Source organism: Ceratotherium simum, chromosome 2 (genome assembly GCF_057802395.1).
Source record: "Ceratotherium simum simum isolate JZ-2026a chromosome 2, ASM5780239v1, whole genome shotgun sequence".
Lineage (NCBI taxonomy): Eukaryota > Metazoa > Chordata > Mammalia > Perissodactyla > Rhinocerotidae > Ceratotherium > Ceratotherium simum.
In genome coordinates this window covers 4,868,447-4,894,480 of record NC_141901.1, presented here as the reverse complement: position 1 = coordinate 4,894,480, position 26,034 = coordinate 4,868,447, and the positions used below count along the sequence as shown (strand labels likewise).

The 26,034-nt window shown below is 45.2% G+C and overlaps 1 protein-coding gene across 4 annotated transcripts in view; it reads left to right on the top strand.

Annotated features, from left to right (window-relative positions):
* The first annotated feature begins 218 nt into the window (after nt 1-218).
* The window catches only part of GPR161 (G protein-coupled receptor 161), a 56,796-nt gene continuing 30,980 nt past the window's right edge, over nt 219-26,034 (top strand). For 2 of the 4 annotated variants that reach the window (XR_015553829.1, XM_087437622.1), the window contains exon 1: nt 219-403. Coding sequence is in view for 1 of the 4 variants with exons in the window: in XM_087437622.1 (XP_087293748.1) it covers nt 397-403 (7 nt within the window). In the remaining 3 variants the exon portion in view is untranslated. Of the gene's footprint in view, nt 404-903; nt 1,044-1,416; nt 1,551-26,034 lie in introns of those variants that run through there. The other 2 variants (XM_004425074.3, XM_087437639.1) reach the window with 2 other exon arrangements.

The window sequence follows — 26,034 nt, the reverse complement described above, 5'->3', positions numbered from 1 at the left end:
TCCCTCTCTCCCTTCCTTTTCTCCTTCCCTCCCTCCCTCCTTCCATCCGCTGTTTTACTGTTTCTTTCAACTTGTCGTCCCCTTATTAAGACTGCTGCATAGAAAATGCAGGAGGCTAGGGAAGGTACAGAACGTGGGGAGTGAGGAAGGGGAGAAACATTACAAGAAGGAACTGTTCTGTCCTCTGAACTGGCAGCGCCCTGGTCTGTGTATTGTAATTATTGCTCCCCGGCCTTTTGGTTCAGAGCGAGAGTAGAGTGGCATTGTAAAGATGTTTACATCCACCTTCCCATTCCCAGGGGCTGTGGGTTCCTCAAAGGCCGGCTTCGCGGTTGATTCACTGTGATATTCCCAGGGCGCAGGACAGTGTCTGGCTCATACACGTTGGTTGGATGAATGAAAGGTGAGCAGGAAATGCCCGGGGGAGTCCACGGCGAGACCGGAGGAGGAGGAGGAGAATGGGACTGTGCGGAGCCCACGGGAAGAATCCGAAAGTATAAGTGTGATGGAGAGAGAAATGGAAAGGGGACGTCCCAACGACTGGAAGTGGGACGGAGGAACGGGATCAGGGAAGGCCCGAGCTGGGACCACAAAGGTTTATAGGAGAAAAGTGGGGCGAGCCGAGAGGGTAGGGCGAGACAAAGAGCAGCAGCTGAGGCCGATCGTGGGAAGTGGCTGGAGGCAGGGCAGACGCGAAGGAAGGGGCGTGAGGATGCAAGCGCAGCGCCCGGGGGGGCCGTGCGGGGCGCGGGGGGCTGTGTGGGGCCGGGAGCCGGGGGCCGGGGGCCGGGCCGGCCGCGGACGAGGGGGCGGGCGGCGGGGGCGGAGGCGGGCGGGAGCGCCGGAAAGTTACTTGGCCTGCGCCCGGCCCGGGTCCGCGTGCTGGCGGCGGGGCGGCGGGAGGAGCGAAGCGGGGCTCGGCGGCTGAAACCCGAAACCTCCAGTCCCCGAGCGCGGCCGGGAGGAAGGAAGCGGCGGCGGCGGCGGCCGAGGCGGGGAGTTGGCCCGGCCGGGCCCTGAGCTGCCGCGGCCGCGGCTCCTGGGTGAGCACCAGGCGGGGGGCGCAGGGCGGAGTCGGGGGCGGCGCGGGCCCGGCGATGGGGGAGGCTTGCCGGGAGGGAGCGGGGCTGAGTTCATTGTGCCGGGCAGGAGGGCGCGGGGGCGCGGGCCGGAAGGGTCCTCGCGCCTCCTTCCCCCACGCCTCCCCGCCCCACGATGCTTTTCTTCTCTGCGCGCCCCTCTTGGATGTAGGGGTCTGCCCTCCCGGCTGCACTCCGCCTTGCTTTGGGGCGCCGGAGCTCTTTGTAGGAAGATCTTGGGGGCGCGTCCCTCAGGGCTTCTGAGAGGCCCTTCCCACCAGCCCTCCCCATGTCTACTGTGCCGCCAGAAGCCCCCTTTAAGACCCCCGGGAAGGGAGGACAACGGTGCGTGCCCTGGGCCCGGCTGATAGGGGTCGTGCCGCCTCGGGCCAAGAGGCTTCACGCCCCGCTCTGGGACAGGTGTGTGGGGCGAAGCGGCCTCGACCCTCGGCTGGAATCCGTGAGGACCAGGTGAGCAGCATCCTCCCATTCGGCGCTCAGGGCGCTGTCTCCCCGATCCTGGGCGGGAGGGGCGCCCAGAAGTCTCCCGGCCAACACTGGCGCCCCGGGGTGGGCTCCTCTGCCCTTCAGATCTTCGAGACGGAGATTCGGTTAGCTTTGGGGGGACTTGGCCAGCCTTCTGCGCCAGAGCTTAACCCCCTTGCAACCTTTTGACAAAGGCATGTGGGGTGAGAATGTCTGTTGGATAACTGGGATGTTCCTGCGCTCCAGAGAGGGCTGCTGTCCAGTAAGCACACCGCCATGCACTGGCATCACTTTATAGCACATCTTTGAGGCTATTTTTGTTCCTTATTGTACCTTTCATCGTTTTGCGGAGTGCTTTCAAGAACAGGTCATTTGATCTTCCTCCCTTGAAGCAGGGAGGTGGTGTGGTTTTGGAGGGAAAAGACCTCAGTTCCTTGATGTGTCCACTGGGGGTAATGATAACCTCAGGTGAGCCTGTCTTGGCTGCTGGAGGCCTGGGAGGATGGGCATCGCTGTGCCTCCTCCCCAGCCAGCCAGGCGGGATTCAGCCCAGCCTCTTCTCCAGCTGGACCTGGACGTAGCAATGAGCTCGGGAGACTGGGTGGCGTCGGGAAATAGATGGCTTGCCCTTATAATGCATCTTACTGCAGCCACTGAAACAGGTGAGAAGAGGCGTTTCCCAGCCCTCAGAGCAGAAAGACGAGGTGGGAGGGACCTCAGTTCACACAGAGGGAGGCTCTTTTTTCAACTCCCTTTAACTGGGATGCATGCCACCCATTTCAACCACTTCTTCCAGAGCATCCTTCTTCCTGTCCTAGTTCACACCCATCTTCTTTTATACTTGTAAGATGCTTACAGGCACTTTCATATACACTGTTTTGTTTTCATTCACGTAACAGCCCTATGAAGTGCTATTAGCCCATTTTATAGGTGAGAAAACTGAGACTCCAGAGAGGCGAAGTACTCTGCTCAGCTAGTAAGAAGCCAAGATTGAACTCTGGTCTTTTCAGTTGGCAGTGCTTTTCTCTGTGGCTTCCATTACACAGGCGGCTCCTTGAACTCAGGACATGGCAGGAGATTAGAGACCCCTCATAGAGAGGCCTGCTTCACATTTTAGAAACTAACTCCAAGGCCTCAGGTACTCAAATCCTTCTCTTTGTGCTGCAGCCCTGTGCAGTAGAGTCTGAAAGAGAAGGAGAGCCATGTGGTCACAGGGGCTGAGCTCTTTGTTTTGGTTCCGTGGAAGGCACAATGGGCTGAACGGGAACTAACCTAAATGTCAACCAAAGGAGGTACAGTTCTGTGGTGTAAACTCTGCTGCTGGCTGGGGCTAGCCAGGAAGCCGGTGTGCAGGAGGAGGGTGGGCCAGAGGGCAGGGTGGGGACTGTGTGTAGAGCATGCCTCTCGGTAAAGAGGCAGGTGCAGGTGTGACAAGGCGCCAGCACATTGTTGCCTGATCTGAATTTTGGGGGAAGCTGTTAATTTTTATAGAAAACTCCATGTTTTTAAAGTTGGCAACAAATTCAAAACATTTTTAAAAATGTGCAGGGCAACCAAATTATGTGTGCATGCTGGTCATGGCCTGACCTGAGACTGCCACTTGCAGCCTCTGAGTTAGACCTTAGGAAGTACTTGCTGTCATTCAGAGATGCAATAAAGCATGACTGGAGGGGAGAATTGGTGTCTTCTTGCTGTTTTTCTTTGAGAACAAAAAACATCAACAAAGCTGGAGATAGCTGTCAGTGTACCTGGAGTTTGGAGGAAGGATTGACTTTATGAGTCAATACTTCATTCCTTCAGCCAGTACCAATCTCATCTATGATTCTAGTCCTACACCAAGAGAGTGCCTATGACTGATTATCTGTTTCCTTGGCCAGTTTGTATGCCCAGCAGGGCAGAGGATGGCATTCATGGCAGATACGTTCAGGGAACGCTGGGAGCATAAAGGAGTGTGGCCAGGGTGAAACATGGTGAGGTGCATTTGACTTGGGATTGTGTTTGTTTTATACTCAAGTAGCAATTGAGAGAGCACTGCATTAAGAGCACAGTCTGAAGTCAGACAGCCCGCCCCCAGCCCCGCTGCTTACAAACCTGTGACCCTGTGTAAGTAATGGAAAACGTGCCTGGAATATAGTAATTTTTTCAAAATATGAGTAATAAAAGATTTTAAAAATAGAGAAGTATATAGGAAAATAAATTAAAGTTCCTTCTACCTCTCCTCCACTGCATCTCCCCACCTCAGAGGTAACCACTGTTATGTAATGTATTATTTTCCAGGTCTTTTTCAGTGCATAAATATATACTCACCAAGTCAAATACAGGTGAATATATAATACATAGTGTATTGACATTAGATTATAAAACATGATAAAAATATTGTCTGCATTTTCAACTTTAGGACCAACCTTAATGTATTGAATATACTTTTAAAAATACATAAACAGATGTCATATAATTATATGCTCTGTGACTTACTTTTTTGACTCGACAGTATGACTGGGACATCTTCCAATATCAATAACGTAGATATGCTTCATTCTTTTTAATGACTATGTAGTGTTTCATAGTATAGATTCACTATAATTTAAACATTCCCCTGTTGATGAACTCTTAGATTGTTTCCAACTTTATTATAAACAATGCTGTAGTGAACATCCTTGTACATACATCTCTGTGTATATGTAGAGTATTTCTGGATAAAAGTTATTCTTAGACGTGGAGTTGTTCAAAGGGAATGTATATTTTAAACATTTATTTAAACAGAATTCCCTTTGTTTATTGGGATCTGGAGATTGTGCAGAATGAATTTCTTTCTTAGGTGGACTTGTTTGGGGTAGGGTATTTGGGGATAGGTAGTATTTGGGGTATGATATTTGGGGATAGGTAGTATATATAAGGCACAACATTCGAAGGGTATGAGAGGTAACACCTCCCTCCCACCCCACCCCCCCATTTCCCTTTTTTTTTTTATAATTTTATTTATTTATTTTTCCCCCAAAGCCCCAGTAGATAGTTGTATGTCATAGCTGTACATCCTTCTAGTTGCTGTATGTGGGACGCGGCCTCAGCATGGCCGGAGAAGCAGTGCGTTGGTGCGCGCCCGGGATCCGAACCCGGGCCGCCAGTAGCGGAGCGCGCGCACTTAACCGCTAAGCCACGGGGTTGGCCCCTTATTTCCCTTTTTGGATACAACTAATTTTGCCAGTTTCTGTGTATTCTTCTAGAGATAATTCATGCATCTGTAGGCAAATAAAATGTATCTTCTGTTTTCTCCCTCTAAAAAATAAATATGGTGGCATACTATATACCTGCTTATAGAGTTTTAAAAATCTAACCTACATCTTGGGGACTAATCCAGGTCAAAGTTATGTGCATTGTTTTTTTTTGTGAGGAGATCAGCCCTGAGCTAACATCTGCCAATCCTCCTCTTTTGCTGAGGAAAACTGGCCCTGAGCTAACATCCATGCCCATCTTCCTCCACTTTGTGTGGGACGCTGCCACAGCATGGCTTGCCAAGCGGTGCATTGGTGGGCGCCCGGGATCCGAACCGGCACACCCCGGGCCCCCGGCGCACTTAACCACTTGCGCCACCTGGCCGGCCCCGTTATGTGCATTTTAAATGCTGATAGAGTCTTCCAAGTTTGCCTTTAAAAAAAAAGGTTAATCAATTTACACGCCGTAAAATTGCTCCATCAAATCCTTTTCCATTTTTTTCCATTGAATTATTGTGATTTCATCAGTTTGCGAGGCTCTTTCTAAATTCTGGACTTTAATCCATTTTTTCTTAATAAATCACATATCTTGCCTTTTATGTCTTCTTCCCCAACTTTGCTTATTGTACTTGTTTTTTTTTGTGAGGAAGATCAGCCCTGAGCTACCATCCACGCCAATCCTCCTCTTTTCGCAGAGGAAGACTGGCCCTGAGCTAACATCTGTGCCCATCTTCCTCCATTTTACATGGGATGCTGCCACAGCATTGCTTGACAAGCCGTGCGTGGGTGCGCACCCAAGATCCGAACCCGCGCTGCCAGCAGCGGAGCGCACACACTTAACCGCTACACCATGGGAGCGGCCCCTTATTGTACTTTTGATTGTGCAGACGTGTTTAATTTTTATGTAGTTAAACCTGTATCACTTTTCTCTGTGGCTTCAAGTTTTGTCTTGCTTAGGAAGTCCTCTCCTATCTCAAGATTAAATTTTCCTGAATTTTCTCCATTCTTTCTTTGCTTTTTTCATTTAAAAATATTTTATACTACTGTTTCTTTTCTTTTACTTGTTTTTTTTCAGTTTCCCTCCTCTCCACCACCTGGGAGGTCAGAGTTTGAATTTTCCTGTAGCATCTATATTTTTGTTCACTTTTATAGTGACTTTTTTCACCAAGTCTTAAGGATGAGCTGTTCTCCGGGTGGGAGAATAGGGAGAAAGAGCATTCTGGACAATGGAAACATTGTCATGTGCAAAGTCATGGAACTAGAGAACAGCAGTGGGTATTTGGAGAACTTCGAGTGATTCAGGATGGCTGAAGTGGAGGGTACCTGCCAATGAATGAATTCTGCAGGTGGCAGAGAATGACATGGCACAACTAGCCTTGTGTAGGGGACAGTCAGTCTGGCAGCAGTGGGGTGGACAGATTGGAGTGGGGGTGAGATCAAAGATAAGGAGATGAGATGGAAACGTCTGGCAGTCATCCAGGGGGAAGATGGTGAGGCTCTGATCTGAGGTAATGGCCGTGAGGATGAAGTTTTGAGTTAGAATTTAGTGATATGTGAGATGTCTGTGATAGGGAATGAAATGACCAACATTTATTGTTTTACATATGTTATCTCATTGAATCCTAGTGAGTCAGTATGGACATCCAAGGCTCAGATATGTTCATTAACCTACCCAAGGTCACACAGTCAGAAAGTGCCATTTGGGCCTTGGCCCCATCAGGATTACCTGGCAAGAGTGGTCTAGGATGTCCTAGGTTTCTGTCTTGAATGATTTGAGTGGGTGGTGATGTTTTTTCTAGAGTAGAGAAAAACATGAAGAATAGCATATTGAGGTGGTAGAAGCAGAGATGATGAATTCCATTTTGCACATGTTCTATCTGAGGTGCCTGGGTGTGACATATGGGAAGAAACATCCACTAGGCGGGTGGATGTGAGTCTGGAGCTCCTTAGAGTTGTCTAGGCTATAGATGGAGATTTTGGAGTCTCATTGTTTTAGTGGGTATAGAGAGGGAGCATAAAGAGAGGTGAGGTATCAAATAGGACTCTTTCTTTTGTAAGTTGTAGAAAATCCAGTTCAAATTGGCTTAAACAAAAAGGAAAGTTATTGGCTTAGGTCACTGAAAAGCTCAAGAGTGCATTTGCCTTCAGGCATGGGTTCAGGGAACAAATGATTTCATCAGGACGCATTTTCTTACCTCTTCTTGTCTCAGCACCCCCCTCCCCCCTCCCCCCCCACCTCAGTGACGGCTAGGGGACGCTGTCTTTCTCCCAGCTATCCCAGCAACAGTCCCGTTGGGTCAGAGGGAGTAGGAATATGCTGACTGGCAAGGCATCAGTCATGTGTCACATTCATGAAGGCACATGAGCTCAGCATATGAAAGGGTCACTCCCCAGAAGAGACATAGAGGAGGAAACGAGTTAATTCCCTCTGTAGACAAGAAAGGAGAAGTACTGCTCCCAGTGGTGTCTTGGGAAGCAGGGCCGGATGATTGCAGGTCAGTAGGACTAGTAAGGAAGGAAAGGAGGGAGAGGCAGGAGGGAGCGGGATCAGGGGAGCCCAGGGAAGAAGGAGTCTCAGAAAAAAGTGGAAGTGTCCAAGGTGTCAGATGCTGCAGAGAGCTCAGGGAAGGGCCTGTTGGATTCTGCTAGGAGGTCATTGGAGACCTTGCCCAAGACAAAGACAGTCATTTATTTTGCCTTCTAGAGGGTTCATATTCCTACCACCCAGCCCTGGGGATGGCCAGGTAGGGCACAGGTGTGGTGATGGCAATCAGGAAATTTGGGCTTTGCCAGTAATTATGACTACGGGTAACTCACTTGACCTCTTTGGGCTTCAGTTTCCCCATCTGTAAGATAACACAATTAGAATGAGTCACTTCCATGGCCTCTTTTAGCTCTAGAATGTTGGAGATTAATGAATCTGATCACTTCTCACCACAACCCTGCTCCGAGCCGTCACCTATCCTCGGGTTCTTAACTGGTGTCCCTGCTCCACACTTGCCCCCTGCAGTCTGTTCTTCACCCAGCAGCAGAGTGACCCTTTTAAAACACAGGTCGGTCACATCACTCTGGTGGCCTATCACACGTGGAATGTAACGCACATGCCTCACGGTGGCCCACAGCGCCGTGCAGCATCTGGTCATGACTGTCTCCGTAGTCACCATTCTCCTCTTCTCTCCCTCCTCTCCAGCTTTCTCGACGTTCCTTAAACATGCCAAAGCTCATTCTGGCTCAGGGCCTTTGCAAGGCTCTTCTGTCGGCCTGAAATGCCCTTGCATCATTTTCTGGTCTCTGCTCAAATGTCACCTGCTCAGAGAGACTTTGCTGACCACCGACTCCTGGCCCACCTACCCAGGCCTTCTCCCCTTCCTCTGTTTTATTTTTCCTCATAGTGCCTACCACTCTGTGGAATTATTTTGCATATTTATTGTTTATTTGTTTGCTGTCTGGGTCCCCTGCCCCCTGAATGTCAGCTCCAGGAGAGGAGAGATTTTGGCATCTTCTTCAGTCTGTGTCCCAGCTGTAGCATAGAGCTTGGCACAGAGGAGGTGTTCAGTAAACATTTTTAGGGGGTAGCTGAGTGAGGAATGAGAAGGGGGAAGCTAGGAGTGTCCAGGAACCCGTGGCAGTGTGGTGAGGGAGGGAAGGGACATCCCCTATTCCTCAGGGCTATGTATGTTGGCATCTGTGTCAGATATGGTCATCAGAAAAAATGTATTCAGAGGGGACACTCCTGTAAGCCATTTTAAAGTAAGATTCTCAATTTTAGCAATATGAGTTTAATTAGTTTGCTGGACTGTAAGAGGATAATGAGTAAAACAAATAATGAAGGGTAAAAACCAGTTAATGTAGTAATCATTGTTTATCTCGTGATAGAGGTAATCATCTCGGTCTTATTCTCAGCACAGCTTCTGTCTCTTCTTCTTGGAGCACATGTGTGTGTTTATGGAGGGAGTTGTTTTATTTTTCTTTGATCTGTTTATTGAGTATATATAGTAAGAAACAGAATGAACCCAGAGTGCTGCTGTGAGCAGGGATTCTCAGCCTCGGCGCTGTTGCATTTTGGGCTGGACAGTTCTCTGTTGTTGGGGCTGTCCTGCGTGTCATGGGGTATTGAGCAGCAACCTTGGCCTTAGAGGCCAGTAGCACCCCCAAGAGGTGACAACCAGCAGTGTCTCCAGGCATTTCCAGTTGCCCGCTGGAGTGGGAGGAAGGCAGAATTGCCCCTCCTTTGAGAACCACTGATGGAGAGTATTAAAGTAGTGCCTGGGTTTGAATGTTATCTAGAGTCTTCTGCTTGGACGTTTCCAGACCCTTCCCAGCCATCCTGATTCTCTTTAGCCTAAAAAGATGGGATTTGCTCTTTCAGGCTTGGAGTTGTGAGCATGGAACAGCAGCCCCCTTCCCTCAGATGGAGCTAAGTTAAAATGGCGTGTTTCTCAGTCAGCTGCTTCCCTGGGTGCCCGCGACCTGACGCAGCTCGAGCGTCTGTGTTACCGGGCACTGAAGCTGCTCACTTCTTCCTGGGTGGGAGCACTGTTCCGTGGTGACTGAGCAGGTAGGCTTCCAATCTTGGGGCCCTGAGCCCCTAATGGAGTCAGAGACGCTTCCATTTTGCGGTCTCTTGCAGCTCATCCTTTCTCTCTTCTGTTTCATCCACCTAAGTAGTCAAATGAAACCTGTTTGGTTTTGATTCAAGTTTGAAGGAGGAAAAAAAGATTGAGTTTTTTTTAATGTCTTAAATAACTTTCTTAAACATTTTTTGAGTTTATCTTCCGATGACCACTCTCCCAGCTGCTTTCACACTTTACCTCATACATTCCTCTTGACAGTCACATCAAGTAGGTTAATTCCACTCTGTCCTCGAGAAATTGAAGCTCAGAGAGGTGAGGAGACACATAGGGTCACATGAAGTTCAAACCTAGATTAGGTCAAGATCCCCCAAAATATGTTCTTTCTATTGAATATCAGATCCAAGTAGATATTAATAAGTAGGAGGAATATAAAATATTTATTTTCTCCCACATGCAAAGTGCTGTTGGGAATTCAAAGGGGAAACTGAGGAAGAATTAATGAACGATGTGGAGGAGGAAGTATCTTCACCTAAAATAAAAAGTCGTACTAACACATGCATGTCTGAAAGGATAACTAAAACATAAAAGGAAAACTGTAGGTAGTAAGAAGTGGTAAGGGTCATTGTGGGGGGTGGAATGTTCCAGAAAGCCTTCTTCAGAATTTTGCCCTTCAGGTGGGCCTTGAGCTAGATGTTACTCACGTAGTGGCAACAAGGAGGTGAGTGGCCTGGGAATGGCTTATGGTAGTGACTGCCAAGCCTCATAGGCCACGTGGAGCCACCTGCCCTTTCAGTATCACTTCACTTGGAGAAAATGCTTAATTATGAAAAGCTGCTTTGAATAAATAACATTGTAAACAATGATTTGAATGTTCTTGACCACAATAGCATCTGTAGACATTTGAAGGATAATAGTTCACATGTGTGCCAGACATTATTTATTTGGTCTGCAGGCACTAACTGCTACCCACACTTTGGGAATGCCTGGTTTAGAGGATGCGTGAAAGGATAGTTTATGGAGAAAATAAAAATAAAAAGGAAGCAAGATAGCCAAGAAACAGTAACACACTACTTTGTTATGCAGGCCTGTGCAAATATCTTCTGCAAATATACCTATCATCTCTTCAAGAAATTCATATTTTCTAAACTTAGCCTTTTGGAAAATTCTAATGTTAGTCCCTTGGTATATAACATATTTGTCTGCACTTCTGTATCTGCCATTCTGGTGTTACAAAATCCAATAGGACTCAACAATCTTGCTTTTAAATTCAGCTGTTTCCCTCTTACTGCTTAAAAAATATTAAAGGTAGATGCTGAGCTCTGAGCTGTTTCAAGAGTCCCTGTTTTTCTGGAACATGCCACAGTTACCCGAGCCATATAAATACAGTTGGCATGTCACTTATCTGGCAAAGTGCTGAGAAGTAGAAAATCAACCTTCCCCAAAGGCGCAGGAGGAAATGACATATGTCTGACAGGGGCAGTGCCTGGAGAACTTTGTGCTGAAGCCCTCCCTCAGGATATTAACTCTTACTTTATGCAGACCTTTAGTAAGCTTGACAAGGAAAACTACAGGTGAGTATGCTTTGCATGGGGAAAAAGGGCAGCCGAAGGTTGAAACAAGTTGCAGAGAAAGTATAAAAAGGAAGTAGAGAACATGCCAGGCACATTTGGTGTAAGAGGTTGACATTACCCTTATCTGACCTGAGGGGCTCACTGTGTTTCAGGTCCTGCAACAGTGGCTCCCAGTGATAACCCACGAGCTGAGGGACTGGGCAAGCTCAACAGTCTTCCATGAGGTTTCAGAAGAAAGCAGTTGCGTTAGAATTGATCTCTAAGGTCTTTTCCAAATCAAAATTCCATTTATCTTGGTGTTTAATGACCTTGAATCGTCATGAAAATCATTATATTTTGTATACTTTGTTTTAAAATATAGAGAAATGTATGATAGATTTTCATGAATTTTGCTTAAAGGCTTAAAACTTATTTAAACTCTTTTGAGTTTTGATCTTTTAAGGCAATAAAACTCCACCAGTTTATAAAGTCGGCTATCCAGAATGAGGCATTTCTGAGGATTAGCTCAGGTTTTAGTGTGTTTGTGCAAGGAAAATTGTTACTGGAGGCCCTCTCTTTCTAATGATTAGACTCTTTGATTCAATATAGAGTTATCATGGGACAGGGCCAGCAAGTTAGGCTTATGGGATTGTTTGCACCATGGGGTCCAGGAGAATGGGACAGGGGTAGATGGGAGAAGGAGATGGCTGGATATATGAAGACCCCATAGCACCAATCCTTACCAGCAATTGGATTGCACCATAATATTCATGCACAGCACAATTTGCCTTCCTCACGGTCTCTCTTCTGACCTTCGACCTATGCGTCAAGTTAGGATTGCTTTTCGCAGTATGTAAAGGAAACTCGACCACAAAGATTTAACCAAAAAGGAGTTGATTAGCCATGGCTGGGCACAGTGGCTTCACAGTTCAGTAGGTGGCTTGGGCTACTTTAGTCTTCCTGCTCTGGTTGCATAGGACTTCCAGCTGCATGGTTGCAAGATGCTGCTTCACTTGCAAGCACTGAGTTTGAATTCCAGTCAAGAGAGAGGGAAAGGGAAAAGGGCAGAAGCCACAGCCGAGTCTGTTCCTTTTTATCACGAAGTGGATAGCTGTTTAGCTGTTTGCCACCTTGTAGACTTCTGTTGACTGGAAGTGGGTCTTATGGCCACACAAGCTCTGTGCCAGTGAGTATATTTTCGTAGGCACATTTGGTGCCCCATATCAAGTCAGGGTTCTGTTGATAGGGGAAAGGGGGGAGTGAATATTGACTGGATAATGAATAGTGTCTGCTATGTCTGCAAAAATAATTCTCTGAAAGCAAGAAATGCCTAGTGTGCCAAGATGTCCAGTGTCCCACTGTTCATTCCTATATTTACTTATCACATATATTGGGTACCTGCTGTTTGTCAGGCACTGTTCTAGATGCTGGCCAAAAATTTACAGACCTAAAATTCCTCGTCCTCATGGAACCTACAGTCTTGTGGGAGAGAGACATTAGCAAGATAAATAAATAAGTATATACATATGCACTAAGGAGAAAAAGTAAAGAATGGAATGGGGCCATGAATTGTTGGAGAGGGGTATGAAATGTTAGGTAGTGTGGACTGGGAAGGCTTTGCTGAAAAGGTGACTTAAGTTAAGATCTAAAGGAAGTGAGAGAGCAGCCTACAGAAATATCTGGGGAAGGGCATTCTAGACACAGGAAACAGCAAGTGCAAGACCCTGAGGTGTACGCGTACTTGTTGTGTTTGAGAAATAGTGAGGAGGCCAGTGTGGTTGGAGTGGGAATAAAAAGTAATTTTTATTATGAGGTTGGAGCAGTGATGGAGAGCCAGATCATGTAGGAACCTGCAGGGCTTATTCTGAGTGATATGGGAATCCTTTTGGGGTTTTGAGTACAGCAGTGACTTGTTAATTTATTTATTTACTCATTTACTTTTACTTACTTACGAAGATTTGCCCTGAGCTAACATCTGTTGCCAATCTTCTCTTTTTTGCTTGAGGAAGATTAGCCCTGAGCTAACATCTTGCCAATCTTCCTCCATTTTGTATGTGGGTTGCCGCCACAGAATGGCTGACAAGCGGTGTAGGTCCGCGCCTGGGGTCCGAACCCACAAACCTGGGCTGCCGAAGTGGAGCGCACCAAACTTAACCACTGCGCCACAGGGCCGGCCTCCTTGTTTCTTTATTTTGACCTCTGTTTGAACAGGCACACTGTGGTTGCTGTGTTGAGAATGGGAGCAGTGGCAGATGTAGGTAGACTAGTGAGGAAGCTATTTCAGTAATCCAGAGAAGACATAGTGTAGCCTGGACCAGAGTGATGGTAGCAGAGATAGTAAGACATAGCTGAATTCTAGACACATTTCAAAAGTAGACCCGGTAGATTTGCTAATGGACCAGAGAGGAGATGTGAGAGAAAGTGAGAAGTCAGGAATGACTCCAAAGTTTAAGGTCTGAGCAACTGGAAGGATGGGGCTACCATGACAGGAGATGAAGAAGAACGTGCAAAGAGCAGGTTTGAGAGGCAAGAGATTTAAAGTCTGGTTTTGGACACTTTAGGCTTGCGAAGCCTGTGATAGCTGAGTGGAGATGTTGATGAGCCAGTTGGATGTACGAGTCGGGAGCCCTGGAGAGTGGCATTGGCTTCTCTCTGCCCGAGCAGGGGCTCCTAACCAGACTCTTGGTCCAGTTGCCCGGTGAATCACCACAGCCGTGTCTGGCAGCAGCCTCAGGGAGACTTGGAACAGCCTTGGTAGTTCTGACCTGGCCTGACCCAGCTTTGCCTTTGGGTTTGCTGGGATCCCAGTTCTAGGCAGGATGGCTGTGAGCCAGTGTCTGTGGAGGCTCTCCTGAGCCTGCCCTGGAAAAGCTGGTGTTTCTGCTCTTCTCCCACTCAGGAGAATAACGTGGTCCAGGCTGGGATGTCCAGTGGCAAAGGAAGGATAGCTGCCTGTGTGCAGCTGGAAAAGTTATTTCTATAGTTAGGTCTTGCTCCACCTTCCAGTCGAGCAAAGCCTCCCCAGAGAGCTGTGGTCAAACCACTGCTGCCTTTTCTCCCTTTTCCACCTTTCTCTTGGGGCTTAAGACTCTCCCCTGAGTGAGTTGTCTTCATCATGACTTCAGTGGGTTGTTTGTGGATTTTCTGAGTGGCTGCAGTAGACCCTCCCCTTTCCGTGTTGACCAGGAAACAGGAGGGTGACGATGGCAGCTTTCAGTATTGCTGGTGGAGGCCTGGGAGAGAGGCCAGTGGCCCTTTGAAAAAATTCAACTGACAGTGTATGGCTCAGAGTCCAGCTTGGCTTAGTGCTGAGTGTTCCTCACATTCTCCAACACGCACAACAAAAACTGCAGCAGAGGAGTTTGATGAACAAGAAGTTGAGCTTTGTTTTACCATGTAATCTGGGGAGGGTGCAGCATGATGAAGGGTTTTATTCAGTGGGCTTAGCCTTGGAAGTCACTGCCAGACCTGTCACTTGTCAGGAAAAGTCCATGCCAGACACTGCCTGTGTTTCCTCATCTGCTGTGGGAGGTTATTCTAGATGCTGTCGAAGGTTCTTCTCTTCTCTATCCATGGGTGAGATGCCGTGAACATGGCTGGCTGACTTCATGTCATGACTCTTCAAACCCTGTGGGGAGAGAAGTGGAAGAAAAGATGCCCTGGTATATTTTTTTCAACCTTTTTTATTGTGGTAAAATACACATAACATAAAATTTATCATCTTAGCCATTTTTAAGTACATAGTTCAGTGGTATTAAGTACATTCATATTGTGTAATCATTACTACCATCCATCTCAGGAACTCTTTTCATCTTGCAAAACTAAACCCATTGAACAACTTCCCCTTCCCCCCTCTCCCCAGCCCCTGGCAACCACCATTCCACTTTCTGTCTCTATAATTTTGACTACTCTAAGTACCTCCTATAGGTAGAATCATAGAAGTATTTGTCTGTTTGTGACTGGCTTATTTCACTTAGCATAATGTCCTCGAGGTTCATCCGTGTTTTAGCATATGTCAGAATTTTCTTTCTTTTTAAGGCTGAATAATATTCCATTATATGGATATAGCATATTTTGCTTATTCATTCATCAATCAATGGACACTTGGGTTTCTTTCATGTTTTAGCTATTGTGAATAATGCTGCTATGAACGTGGGTATACAAATATTTCTTCGAGATCTTGCTTTCAATTATCTTAGGTATGATCCAGAAGTGGAATTGCTGGATCATATGGTTATTCTATTTTTAATTTTTTGAGGGACTGCTATACTGTTTTTCCACCATTTTGTGTTCCCACCAACAGTGCACAAGGATTCCAGTTTCTCTGCATCCTTGCCAACACTTGTTATTTTCTGTTTTGTTTTTGTTTTTGATAGTAGTCATCCTAATGAGTGCGAGGTGGTAGCTCACTGATTTGCTTTTCCTGAGGGTCACTGATGTTGAGCATCTTTTCATTTGCTTATTGGTCATTTGTATATCTTTTTTGGACACAAGTTGTTTGTTTTTTTGTTGTTGAATTTTAGGAGTTGTCAGTATATTCTGAATATTAATCCCTAATTGAATATGTGATTTGCAAATATTTTCTCCCATTCTGTGGGTTGCCTTTTTACTCCATTGATAGTGTCTTTTGATGCACAAATTTTTAAAATTTTCATGAAATCCAATTGTCTATTTTTTCTTTTTTTGCCTGTGCCTTTGGTGTCATATTTGAGAAATCATTGCCAAATCCAATGTCATGACTTGGTATATTTTTTTGTGTTATTCTCAAGCCTCAATTCTGCGCCCCCCCCACCACCATTTATTTGTTTCTTTGTTTCTTTCCCTCTTTCAATAAAGTTATTAGACCAATAGATCAACAACATATTTTAGACTTGTTCAGTCTATTCATTCCACAAACAGGGAGCGTATTGCAAGTAGAGGACAGGCAGAAGCAAAAGCCAGTTGGGAATGGGAGCACATAGCACAGCTGGCTGCAGCCGAAGGTCCATGAGGGGTCTGGAAGGTAGGTGAGGCCACACCACATCCAGTCTCATCTGCTGTGGTGAGTGGATGGATTGAAGGTAGACAGTAGTCTCACAGCCGTAGGACCAAGTTGTAGAGCTACTACGTACTGTTCTCTTGAACTAGGCACTTAACCTTTCTGAGCCTCAGTTTCCTAATTTTATTTATTTAACATTTATGTGGTACCAAACACTATTCTAAGCACTGTACAAATATTAACTCACTGATTTCTCCCACAAACCCTGTGAGGTAGGTACTCCTGAGCAGCAATATTATCCCCATTTTACAGAGGAGGAAGCTGATACCCAGAGAGGTTAAGTAACATGTCAAGGTCACAGAGCTAGCAAGTAGTGGAGCTTGGATTTGAACCCAGGCTTTCTAGTTCAGAGGTCATGCTCTTCACTGTATGTTATGCTGTCTCTCTGAAAAGGGGAGAAGAGTAATTCCTACCTTTAAAAGTTATTCAGAAGATCACATGAGATGATGTATGTAAAAGTGCGTTGTATGTTGCACACTCTTCTGCAATACTGATTATTATTAGTTAATAATAATTAAGCAACATTCTGGAAATGGGTAAGATTCTCAAGGGTGTAGGGAGAAAGTAATGGATCAAGGACCAAGCCTTGGGAAATGTGTGTGCTGAGGAGCAAGAGCTCGGCTTTGGAAAGACATTGGAGAGACTCACTGCTGACATCTTGTGGACCGGGTCATAGTCAGTGAAGAACCCCGGCCTCCAGGCCTCCAGCTCCTACAGAAGGATGTTGTGAAGGGCAGTGAGGTACTCAAGTTGATAATGTACGTGCAGGGGGACCAAAGTCAAGTCTGTCCCACTGGCAAACCGAGAATTCAGATAGGGTCCGTAAGGTCATCTGGGGCTCTGACTCTAGCTTCTTTTCCTTGCCCTGGTACATTTTCCCATGCAGACTAGGGCTCAGACCTGCTCTGTGTGTGAAGTGAGAGGTTTTGTACCAGGACCTTACTCGGTTTGTTGTGCCCTCATGGGGACAAAAACAAAGTGCACTGTGTGTTGTAACAGACTCTGGGCTGGCTGAGTGGGCACATCCCTCTGGGACTGCAGAGGCCAAGTCACTGTGCCCACCATCTTTGGAATGACTTTCACGTGAGTGCCAGGGAAGGATGGAGGGAGGGCAGGAAGGGAGACCCAAGGATCACGTGATGTCTTTCTGGCTCTCAACGAGTTGTGTGGTCTGGTTTGTGGGTGGGATGAGGGTGGGGGTTCACTGTCTATCTCAGTTACCTTAATGCAAAGCAAGGTGGTTATTAGAACCTTCTTCCCAACTCCCTTCCCCAACTCCTCCAGCTGGTGATTGATGTGTGAAGTGCTTTGAGGTGCTGAGAGGAAGAGCCCCTGAGAGGAGGGTCCAAATAGCATGATAGTGATCTCACCTGGGCTTGTTTGAAGTGGTATTTAGGACTGTTTCCTCACCTGGAGGGTTGTTTATTTGAACGTCTTATTATGTACCTACCTGTTGGCATTTGATTTCTTTAGAAGAGGGCATGGGGTGGTCCCTGCTCTTCAGGCTGCTCAGCTCTTCATAAAAATGGGAGGCTGTGCAGGAGGAAGTGAACCACTGCCCCGCTTGGGGATATTTAAGGGTTTCAGAAGAGAAGCTTATGCTAAAAGAAACTACCTTCTCTGGGGAAGACTTCTGGAGAGGACAGGTGTGTCTTGTCATGTCCAGTGGCCCCTTGTTAGAGAGGTGTCAAGAGTCCTGCCTCCTGACCAGTGTGGCCTCCCAGCATCCACCTAAGCCTGGGCCTGTTGATGGCCCCATTTATGAGGGGCATTGTGGAGGCGGGGGAGGCCTCCTTTTCCTTGTCGTGGCTTGTGGACTGGCGTACAGATCTCCTGATCCCAAAGAGACTGCGCTCTGGGGGGTAGAAAGCTGCTCTGTGCTTCTGTATGAGGAGAGTCCACAATAGTAGGGTCCATAGGATCACGGGTGCCATGTTCCCTGGTAGGAAGAAAAGGATAGGAAGGTTTCAAGGAGGCCGAAGGCAGAGCTGTGCCTGAGGAGTCAGCCTAACCTTGAAAAAGTGAAGGTTCCTGGTACCGATGTCAAAAGAGGTGAGGTCTTGACATGTGTGCAGATCGTGGTGTATCAGAATAATTATTAATCAGGATTCTTTAAGTTGCAAGTGACAGAAACCCAGCCAGACTAGCACAAGTGAAGGAGAAAATGCGCTGGCTCATGTAACGGAGAAGAACAAGAAGATTCAGAATCTCAAATTATTCCATCAGCATTTGAATCAGGATGGATTCATTGACCCTGGTAGGCTAGTCTGTCCTCTATCAGTTCCAGCCAAAGTCCTGGGTCGTGTGACCATGGCCTAAAAATGCAGGAAGGGTGCTTTCCCAAAGTAAAATCAGGGTAAACTCTTCAGATGGTAACACCAGCATGCAGTGGGGTCTCACTGTGTGCAGATGCTGTTCTAGGCACGTTATACAGACAGACATAAACTCACTTAGTCCTCGCAATAACTCTGTGAGGAAGAGAATATTCTTTTCATAGACGATGAAACAGACGTCAACTAAGCTTATGTAGCTATTAAGTAGAGGAGCTGGGCTTCCAACCCAGGCAGTTTGACTTGAGTCTGTACACTTAACCACCGTGCCACACCATCTTCTGAAAAATGCAGGGCACAGCACTATGAGCAGGAAAGAAGTCCACTACAAGTCGATGAAAATCAAAGAGTTCTAGGTAAAAATATGAGGTGAGACCACAAATTAAATACCCAAATTTGTACAATTAAACAAGAAAGGGAGATAATCTAGCCTTATGTTGTAGTAATTCTGTCCTTGCAAATCAAGGTGTTTCTAGAATTATTTCTTAGAAATTACAATGCAATGCAGTTGGTAAAACATGGTAGATACCTGTCTCAATATTCTGTAGTGTTGCCTTTTTTTCCTTAACCCAAAGTAATACTGATCACTCACTTGACTGACAAAATTTGGCTTTTGGATGACTGGAGGCTGTTGCCAGAGGTCTAGTCCAGCAGACGATTCACTCTCTCTGGGAACGGTCAAGAAGACTGAAGGCAGCTCCAAAAGAAGAATGACCATGACACATTGAAGTGTGATGGTAAAGGCAAGTAAATGCTCAGCCGTCCCTGTGACGTGTCTGAGAGGGATGGCTCTTTTTCTCAGGAATAATTTCTGATACCTTTATTAAAACCTTGATCATGTTACAATCGTGTTGTTTCTCAGAGTTGCAGCACAAGGTGATTTGTTTGGTCAGGGCAGGACATAGTGAGTGTGGGGGTTCTGAATCACCTTTGTGTCTGTCTGGCAACAGAACTGGCCAGGAGAGTGATAAGGTGAGTCACACTTGAATTGGCTTCCATTCAGTGGGCCCTGGCTTGTCAGGCCCTGGGTAAGCTGGCTGCCTGCCAGGAAGCCTTCACTGGCTGGGGCATTCCGAATCCTCTCTCTTGTTCTTTAAAGGTACACCCCTGGGGGATTTGCTGGGGCTTGTGCCTTCCCTACTCCAGGCCTCCTGGCAGAGGCTAGGATTTTGGCTTTTCCTGGGTGGGCAGCTCTTTGGCCCACGTTCCCCCTCTGTTTCCTGGGGGAGGTTGGACCGAGGACCTCAAGGATGGTGGCCAACCCTAGGCTCTCCGATTCTATAGTTCACTCTTGTGCCTGCCAGCTGGGCCACTGCAGAGTAACAAGGTCAGGCAGCACTTTATTCCTTTTCTGTCTTTTGGAATGAAGTATTGCATCCTATTTTTATTCTTTTAGTGGTTACCTTTATAATGTTAACACTCATGTTTGAGTTAACAATGACAAAGTTTTGAAGGCTAGTCTTTCATCATCAGATAATTATTGAGTTACCTGCTGTGTGCCAGGCACTTGTTCAGGTGCTAGGGAAGCAGCCATAACCAAAGTCTCTGGCCTGAGGACATTCTAACTTGGAATATTTTTACTCCAATCAAACCTTTAAGTGCTTCCATTTTGCTTAGTATTTTAATTTCATCTTGTTTTCAAAGCTCCCAAATTAGCTACTTTTATAAAAAGTGTTGTTGATATTTAACTTTTTAAATTTAAATTTAATTTTAAAAGATTAATTAAAAATTAACTTTCATTTAAAATTTTTTGCAGTTCTTATTTAGATTTATCCATGTGTTTACCAATTTCTATTCTAACAGTTGATTTTTGCACCCCACCCCTTAGTTCTGGATTTGGTTTCCTTCATGAAATGTATCTTTAAATGGATCATCCAATAAAGAGTTACTGGTAAACATTCAGGTTTTATTTGCCTCAAAAGTATGTTGTGCCCTCTCTTGAATGATATTATAGAACTGTAGGACAAGAGTTCTTTTCCTTAGCACTTTCAAGAGATTACTCCACTATTTTCTGGCCTCTATTTTCTGTTTTTTTCAAAAGAAGTGTCTGCTATTTATCTAATTGTTACTTTTTTTATAGGAAAATTTGCTTTTACTATTTTCTCTATCTTGGTGTTTGTTAGTTTTCATTGTGAAGTGCCTTGGTGTAGACTTTTTCCTATTTATTCTCAGAACTTGATATACTCTTTCATTCTGAGGACTCATGTGTTTCTTTAATTCCAGAAAATGTTCAGTCAGACCTCTAAATACTGCCTCAACCTTAATGTAGATGATGTAGGTCCAACCTAATGTAAGTTGGATGCTTTTGCCTCAAGTAACAGAAACCCAACTGAAAATAGCTTTAAAAACAATTTTTAAAATGTGTTACTTCACATAACAAGAAGCCAGGATGAAGGTGACTTCAGGATTTGTTAACTCAGCAGCTCAAGGATCCAGCCTTTCTTCTTTGCCATGCTCAGCATGTCAGCTCAGCACCTCTAATGATCCCAAGATGGCTGCACAGCTCTATGCTCTCTTTGCCATGACAGCCGTTAGGGAAAGATTTTTCTTCCTAGTGTCTCTGTGAGGTCGAAACAGCTTTTCCCAGAAATCCCATCCACCCTTTCCCAGACTTCTCCTGACTGATTTGCCAGAAATGTAAGAAGAAAAGGAACACAGTGATTAGTTTAGACCAATCAGGATCCAGCTCCCAGCACCAGGAATAGGATCAACCTTCTCTGAGTCCCTGGGAGGAGGAGTGGGCACCAACACAACACAAAGTCAGAGGTCTACCTGTAAGGAAAAAACCTGAGAATGGTCGTTGGGTAGGCACCCAGCAGTATCTGCTACCCCCATTCTCTCTAATCTGCTGCCACTTCTATTGAACATATGTTGGATCTTCTTTTCCTGTCCTTCATGTATCTTGATTTTTATTTTGTATTTTCATTTTCTTAATCTTTTTGAATGCATTCTGCATAATTTCCTCAGAGCTGTCTTCCAATTCACCATCTTTCTCTTTAGCTAAATCTACTATTCAGCACATCCATTGAGTTTTTAATTTTGACAACTAAAATTTTAATTTCTAGAATTTCTGTTTAGTTCTTTTTCACAATTGCTTATTATTTTTTCATGATGTCTTGTTCTTTCATTATGGTTTCTACCTCTTTTCCTTGTAAAGTTTTTAATTTTATTTATTTTATAGTGTCTTTCATATTTTTCTGTTAATTCAAGTTCTTGGAATGTTGCTTCTCCGTTTTTTTTTTTTGTTCTTTTGACTCTCCCTCATAGTAAATGTTATGCACTCACTTCCGTTAAGTGAGTTTGTTTGTTTTGGGAGTGTGGAAATTTACTACAGAACCATCTTCTCTCTACTTGTGCAAGCATTAATTTTTACATGGATTTATTAGCTTGGATTTCTGCACTATGCAGAAGGTATAAATTTGGTACCCTCATCAGTGTGGCACATGACTCAGTGTTGATTTCTCATGGAAAAAACTTTTTAGTGCTCCACCCAGAGCCTCAGGTAAATGACTGTTTTCGCTGCTTCCCTTTGCCAGTGGGAGATGTTTTTCTAATCTCTTTTTCATGGAGGGAGCAGCCTTTCTAGAATCCACTCTTTATGCAGGGTATTGGTTTCAGTTTTCTGTCTTGTGGGGCCCAAAGTCATTCTCTCACATAAAAAAGACCCCTAGGGTCAGCCCTAGGGGTCTTGAACTGGGTATAATACCCTTCTCGCCACAGGTGTGAGATTATAACTCTGGCTTTGAGTTTTCTCTCTATTTCTGTTATCTGTGGATTTCCCTTTCTTTTGTCAAGTTTGGCTTTCTTTTTTAAATTTTGAGTTAATTTAACCCATTGTTTCTATGAATTTGGAGTAGGAAAAATGTTCACATCAGTTAAGTCCACCATGTTGCCTGAAATGATTCCCATAATAAGTGAAAAACACTATGCTTTGCTTGGGTAAAGTGGTCATACCTTATGAAGTACTTCCTATTCATTGTCTCATTTGCCTTTTTTTTTTTTCTTCAATTTCTTCATCTTTCTGACTGAGTTCCGGGAATTTCCTTGGTTGGACCTACTTTTATATTTATATGTGACTAGTGAGTTCATACTGATAACTTCCAATAACCAATCTAACACCACAGGGCTGTTCCTCACCTCTCCCTGTTCTATAATTTGCATCTCCTTTCTCGCATAGTGAGGATTGTGGTTCCTAACATAAGCGTGTGTTATGAGAGGTTCAGGGATTCGATCGGAGACGTAAAAGACACTTTCTACTCCAAACAAATGGACCGAAGGTATATTTTATTATATAGAGGATAGTAAAGGCGATAGTCCGCAAACAGATCCAAATAGGTTAAATATTAAGAGGAAAAAACATCAGCCCGACTGGAAAGGGAAAACACCCACATCGGCTGAAGAGAAATGACACAAATCAACCGGAAAGAGAAACACCAGGCTGACCAAAAAGAGAACACATCAAATCAATTACTTCATATCAAATCAATTACTTCACATCAAATCAGTTACAACATCCACGCCCCACTGCCGGGAGAGCCCTATCAATCAACGCGGCTGGGCAAGGATCACACGTCCTGGGCAAGGCATCCCTTCCACAGGTGGAACTCTCACTAGGGCTCAGTTTCCAGCAGTTTTTATACCATCAGTAATTTTCAGAGTAAGCAATTACAGAGTTTGCAGAGCAAGCATTTAGTGTTTCCATGCACAAATGGTTATCAGTGGCATACGTGCACTGAGCCCCCTGGCTAACGTCCCAGCCCAGTAGTTGTGTACGTGCATTGTTCTCTTTGGTTATCGTCCTAGCCCGGCACAGATGGCCAGTCCATTCCGGGCTACGACGCTCCAAGAGCCTTGAAATGTTACCACTTGCAACTCTCTCCGTGGGAGAAAGGCCAGTTCCCACCACACAGAAAGCAGCTTTGTATTTCTTTTTGTGCTGGTGGCTGTAGGTCAATGGAGCGGCCAAACATGGCTGTACTCATGTCAAGACATATTCGGCTGTGGCCGTCTCCATTAACCATAAGACACCATATGCACAGACAATGAACTTCGTACACAAGTACATAAGGCACATCCAAGAATCCAAAATCCAATGACTACAATAATTATAAAACTATCTCGCAATAAAGGACCCAAACCCCAAGGTAACCCATCAAATAACCCCTTAGAATATGAAATGTTATTAACTTGATCTTGCAAATCATGTACAGCATCAAAGATAACATTAGTTTGATCTGATACATTGAAACAACACATACCCGGTATTTTAGTACAAGGTGTTTGATGAAGAAGAAACAAATAGTCTAAAGCAGCTCGTTGTATAAGAGTCTCTCTACGCAGTTCTTGTAATTCTTGAGATATAGCCAAGAAGGCTCTAACAGTATCATTCATTACATGTGTCAACAAGCAGGAAAGGTGTTCAATTTGACGATGGTTGTCTACAATTAAGCCAGGATCAGGTAGTAGAAGGGCGGCCAGCGTTGCCACAGTAGAGATGGGAGCAAGGTTAACATGAGGGTCACAATCTGCAGTGAGTGCTCGTCTTACTCGGGAATTCTTGGTAGGGAAAGCGGCTATAAGGGGAACTATTGGGCCAATACCACATGCGGCAGATGTGTCAGCTGGAATGTGTGAATATGCAGCATTATCACATAACCAGAAATATCCAGTAGGTAATCGTGAGGGGGTAGGAATACTAACAGGGATAGTCTTATTACAATAGAATGGAATATATGTACAATTAATACAGTAACATGTAGTGGAAGTCACTCCTGATATGGGCATAGTTACTAAAGAAGGAGGAATAGTAACTTTAACATGTAACACATTAGGTAAAGTAACACCTAGACCCAACAGCTTAGCTTGCAGAAGTCCAGAAGGATTATTACTGTTTCTGAGACAAAAAGCAGTTTCATTAAGAACTGTATGAGCTAAATGCAACCACAGATTAGTGTTTTTAAGAGGAGTAGTGGCATTAGGAAGGATGCTAATAAATCGAGTTTCTTTAAGAAACGGGGAATCTGGATTTCCCTTCTTCCATTTAATACAAGAATACCAGCCCCCGTCACGGAGGGTAACAGAAGGCAGAGCAATGGAGAAATTATAACTAGTTCTGCGTGACTGATCAGATATGGGCTTGTACCAAGAGATTGCTTGATGTTTCTGAGACCAAATTTCTCGGCCATTCATAGTCCAGGTTATAGGTTCCACTGGTGTAGAGCAGTTGGTCCAGCAGTGCAGGGTCAAAGGTTGTCCTACGGAGACATTAGTTGGCATGTAGGTCTGCAGCAGACATGGAAGTGCAGCACAGCATAGCAAACACAGCAGGAATATCTATTCACGCAAAGAAACAGAATTTTTAGGAACATGATATAGCGCCCATATCATATAGGCGAACAAGCCAGGTTATAATGGCTTCTCCAGGCTTTTGTGTAGCCCGGGCTAAAATATCAGAAATTTCTTGTTGGTTAAAATCCTCAATCACATCTTTCCTTACAGAATGATTACCATCCATTTCCATCCGCCGACGGCGAAGAGGACATGCCTCTGTGCGTTTGGGCGGTTTTTCCTCTTCCTCATAATCAGTTTCCTCATAATCAGTTTCAGAATCATCATCCCAGATATCACCATCCCATGTGTCTGGGTCCCACTTAGGACCGGCCGATGCTATGGCCATATGAACTTTTCGTTCATTTACCTTTCCTCTCCTCTTTCTATATTTATATTTGGCAACTCTTACAGAAGCCTTTTCTGCTATAGCTTGGTAGTTACGAGCCTGATCTCCCAGTGCATGATATTGACATTGAATCATAGCCAAGCGAGACTGCAAGTCTAAATTTTCTTTTTCCGAGAGTGCCTTCTCTTTCTGTATCTTATCCCTATTTTCTATAGCCCGGCGATAAGCAGTCAACAAACACCAACCTCGCCGTGCCAAAAAAGAAACCTCATCTTTCACTTTCCTTTCCACTGTCTGCAAAGCTTTGGTCACATCCAACGGTTCAAATCGTCGCAGACGAGCATCCCAAGCTTCACATAGCCCTGACCTACGAGCCCACTCCCCAGCCAGAGTGCAAAAGGGAGGGTCCTCCCATCCTGGAATTTCTTCCACCTTGACTTCAGTTAACTGTAAATCTGAATTTTCTTTTTCCAAGAGTGCCTTCTCTTTCTGTATCTTATCCCTATCTTCTATAGCCCAGCGATATTCTGTTTCCAAGAGTGCCTTCTCTTTCTGTACCTTATCCCTATCTTCTATAGCCCGGTGATAAGCAGTCAACAAACACCAACCTTGCCGTGCCAAAAAAGAAACATCATCTTTCTTTTTCCTTTCCACCGTCTGCAAAGCTTTGGTCACATCCAACGGTTCAAATCGTCGCAGACGAGCATCCCAAGCTTCACATAACCCTGACCTGCGAGCCCACTCCCCAGCCAGAGTGCAAAAGGGAGGGTCCTCCCATCCTGGAATTTCTTCCACCTTGGCTTCCGTTACCTTTCGTTTGAATAGGAAAGGCATCTCCTTAATCGAATCCTGCTCACAGTGCCAATTATGTTATGAGAGGTTCGGGGATTCGATCGGAGATGTAAAAGACACTTTCCACTCCAAACAAATGGACCGAAGGTATATTTTATTATGTAGAGGATAGTAAAGGCGACAGTCTGCAAACAGATCCAAATAGGTCAAATATTAAGAGGGAAAAAACATCAGCCCGACTGGAAAGGGAAAACACCCACATCGGCTGAAGAGAAATGATACAAATCAACCGGAAAG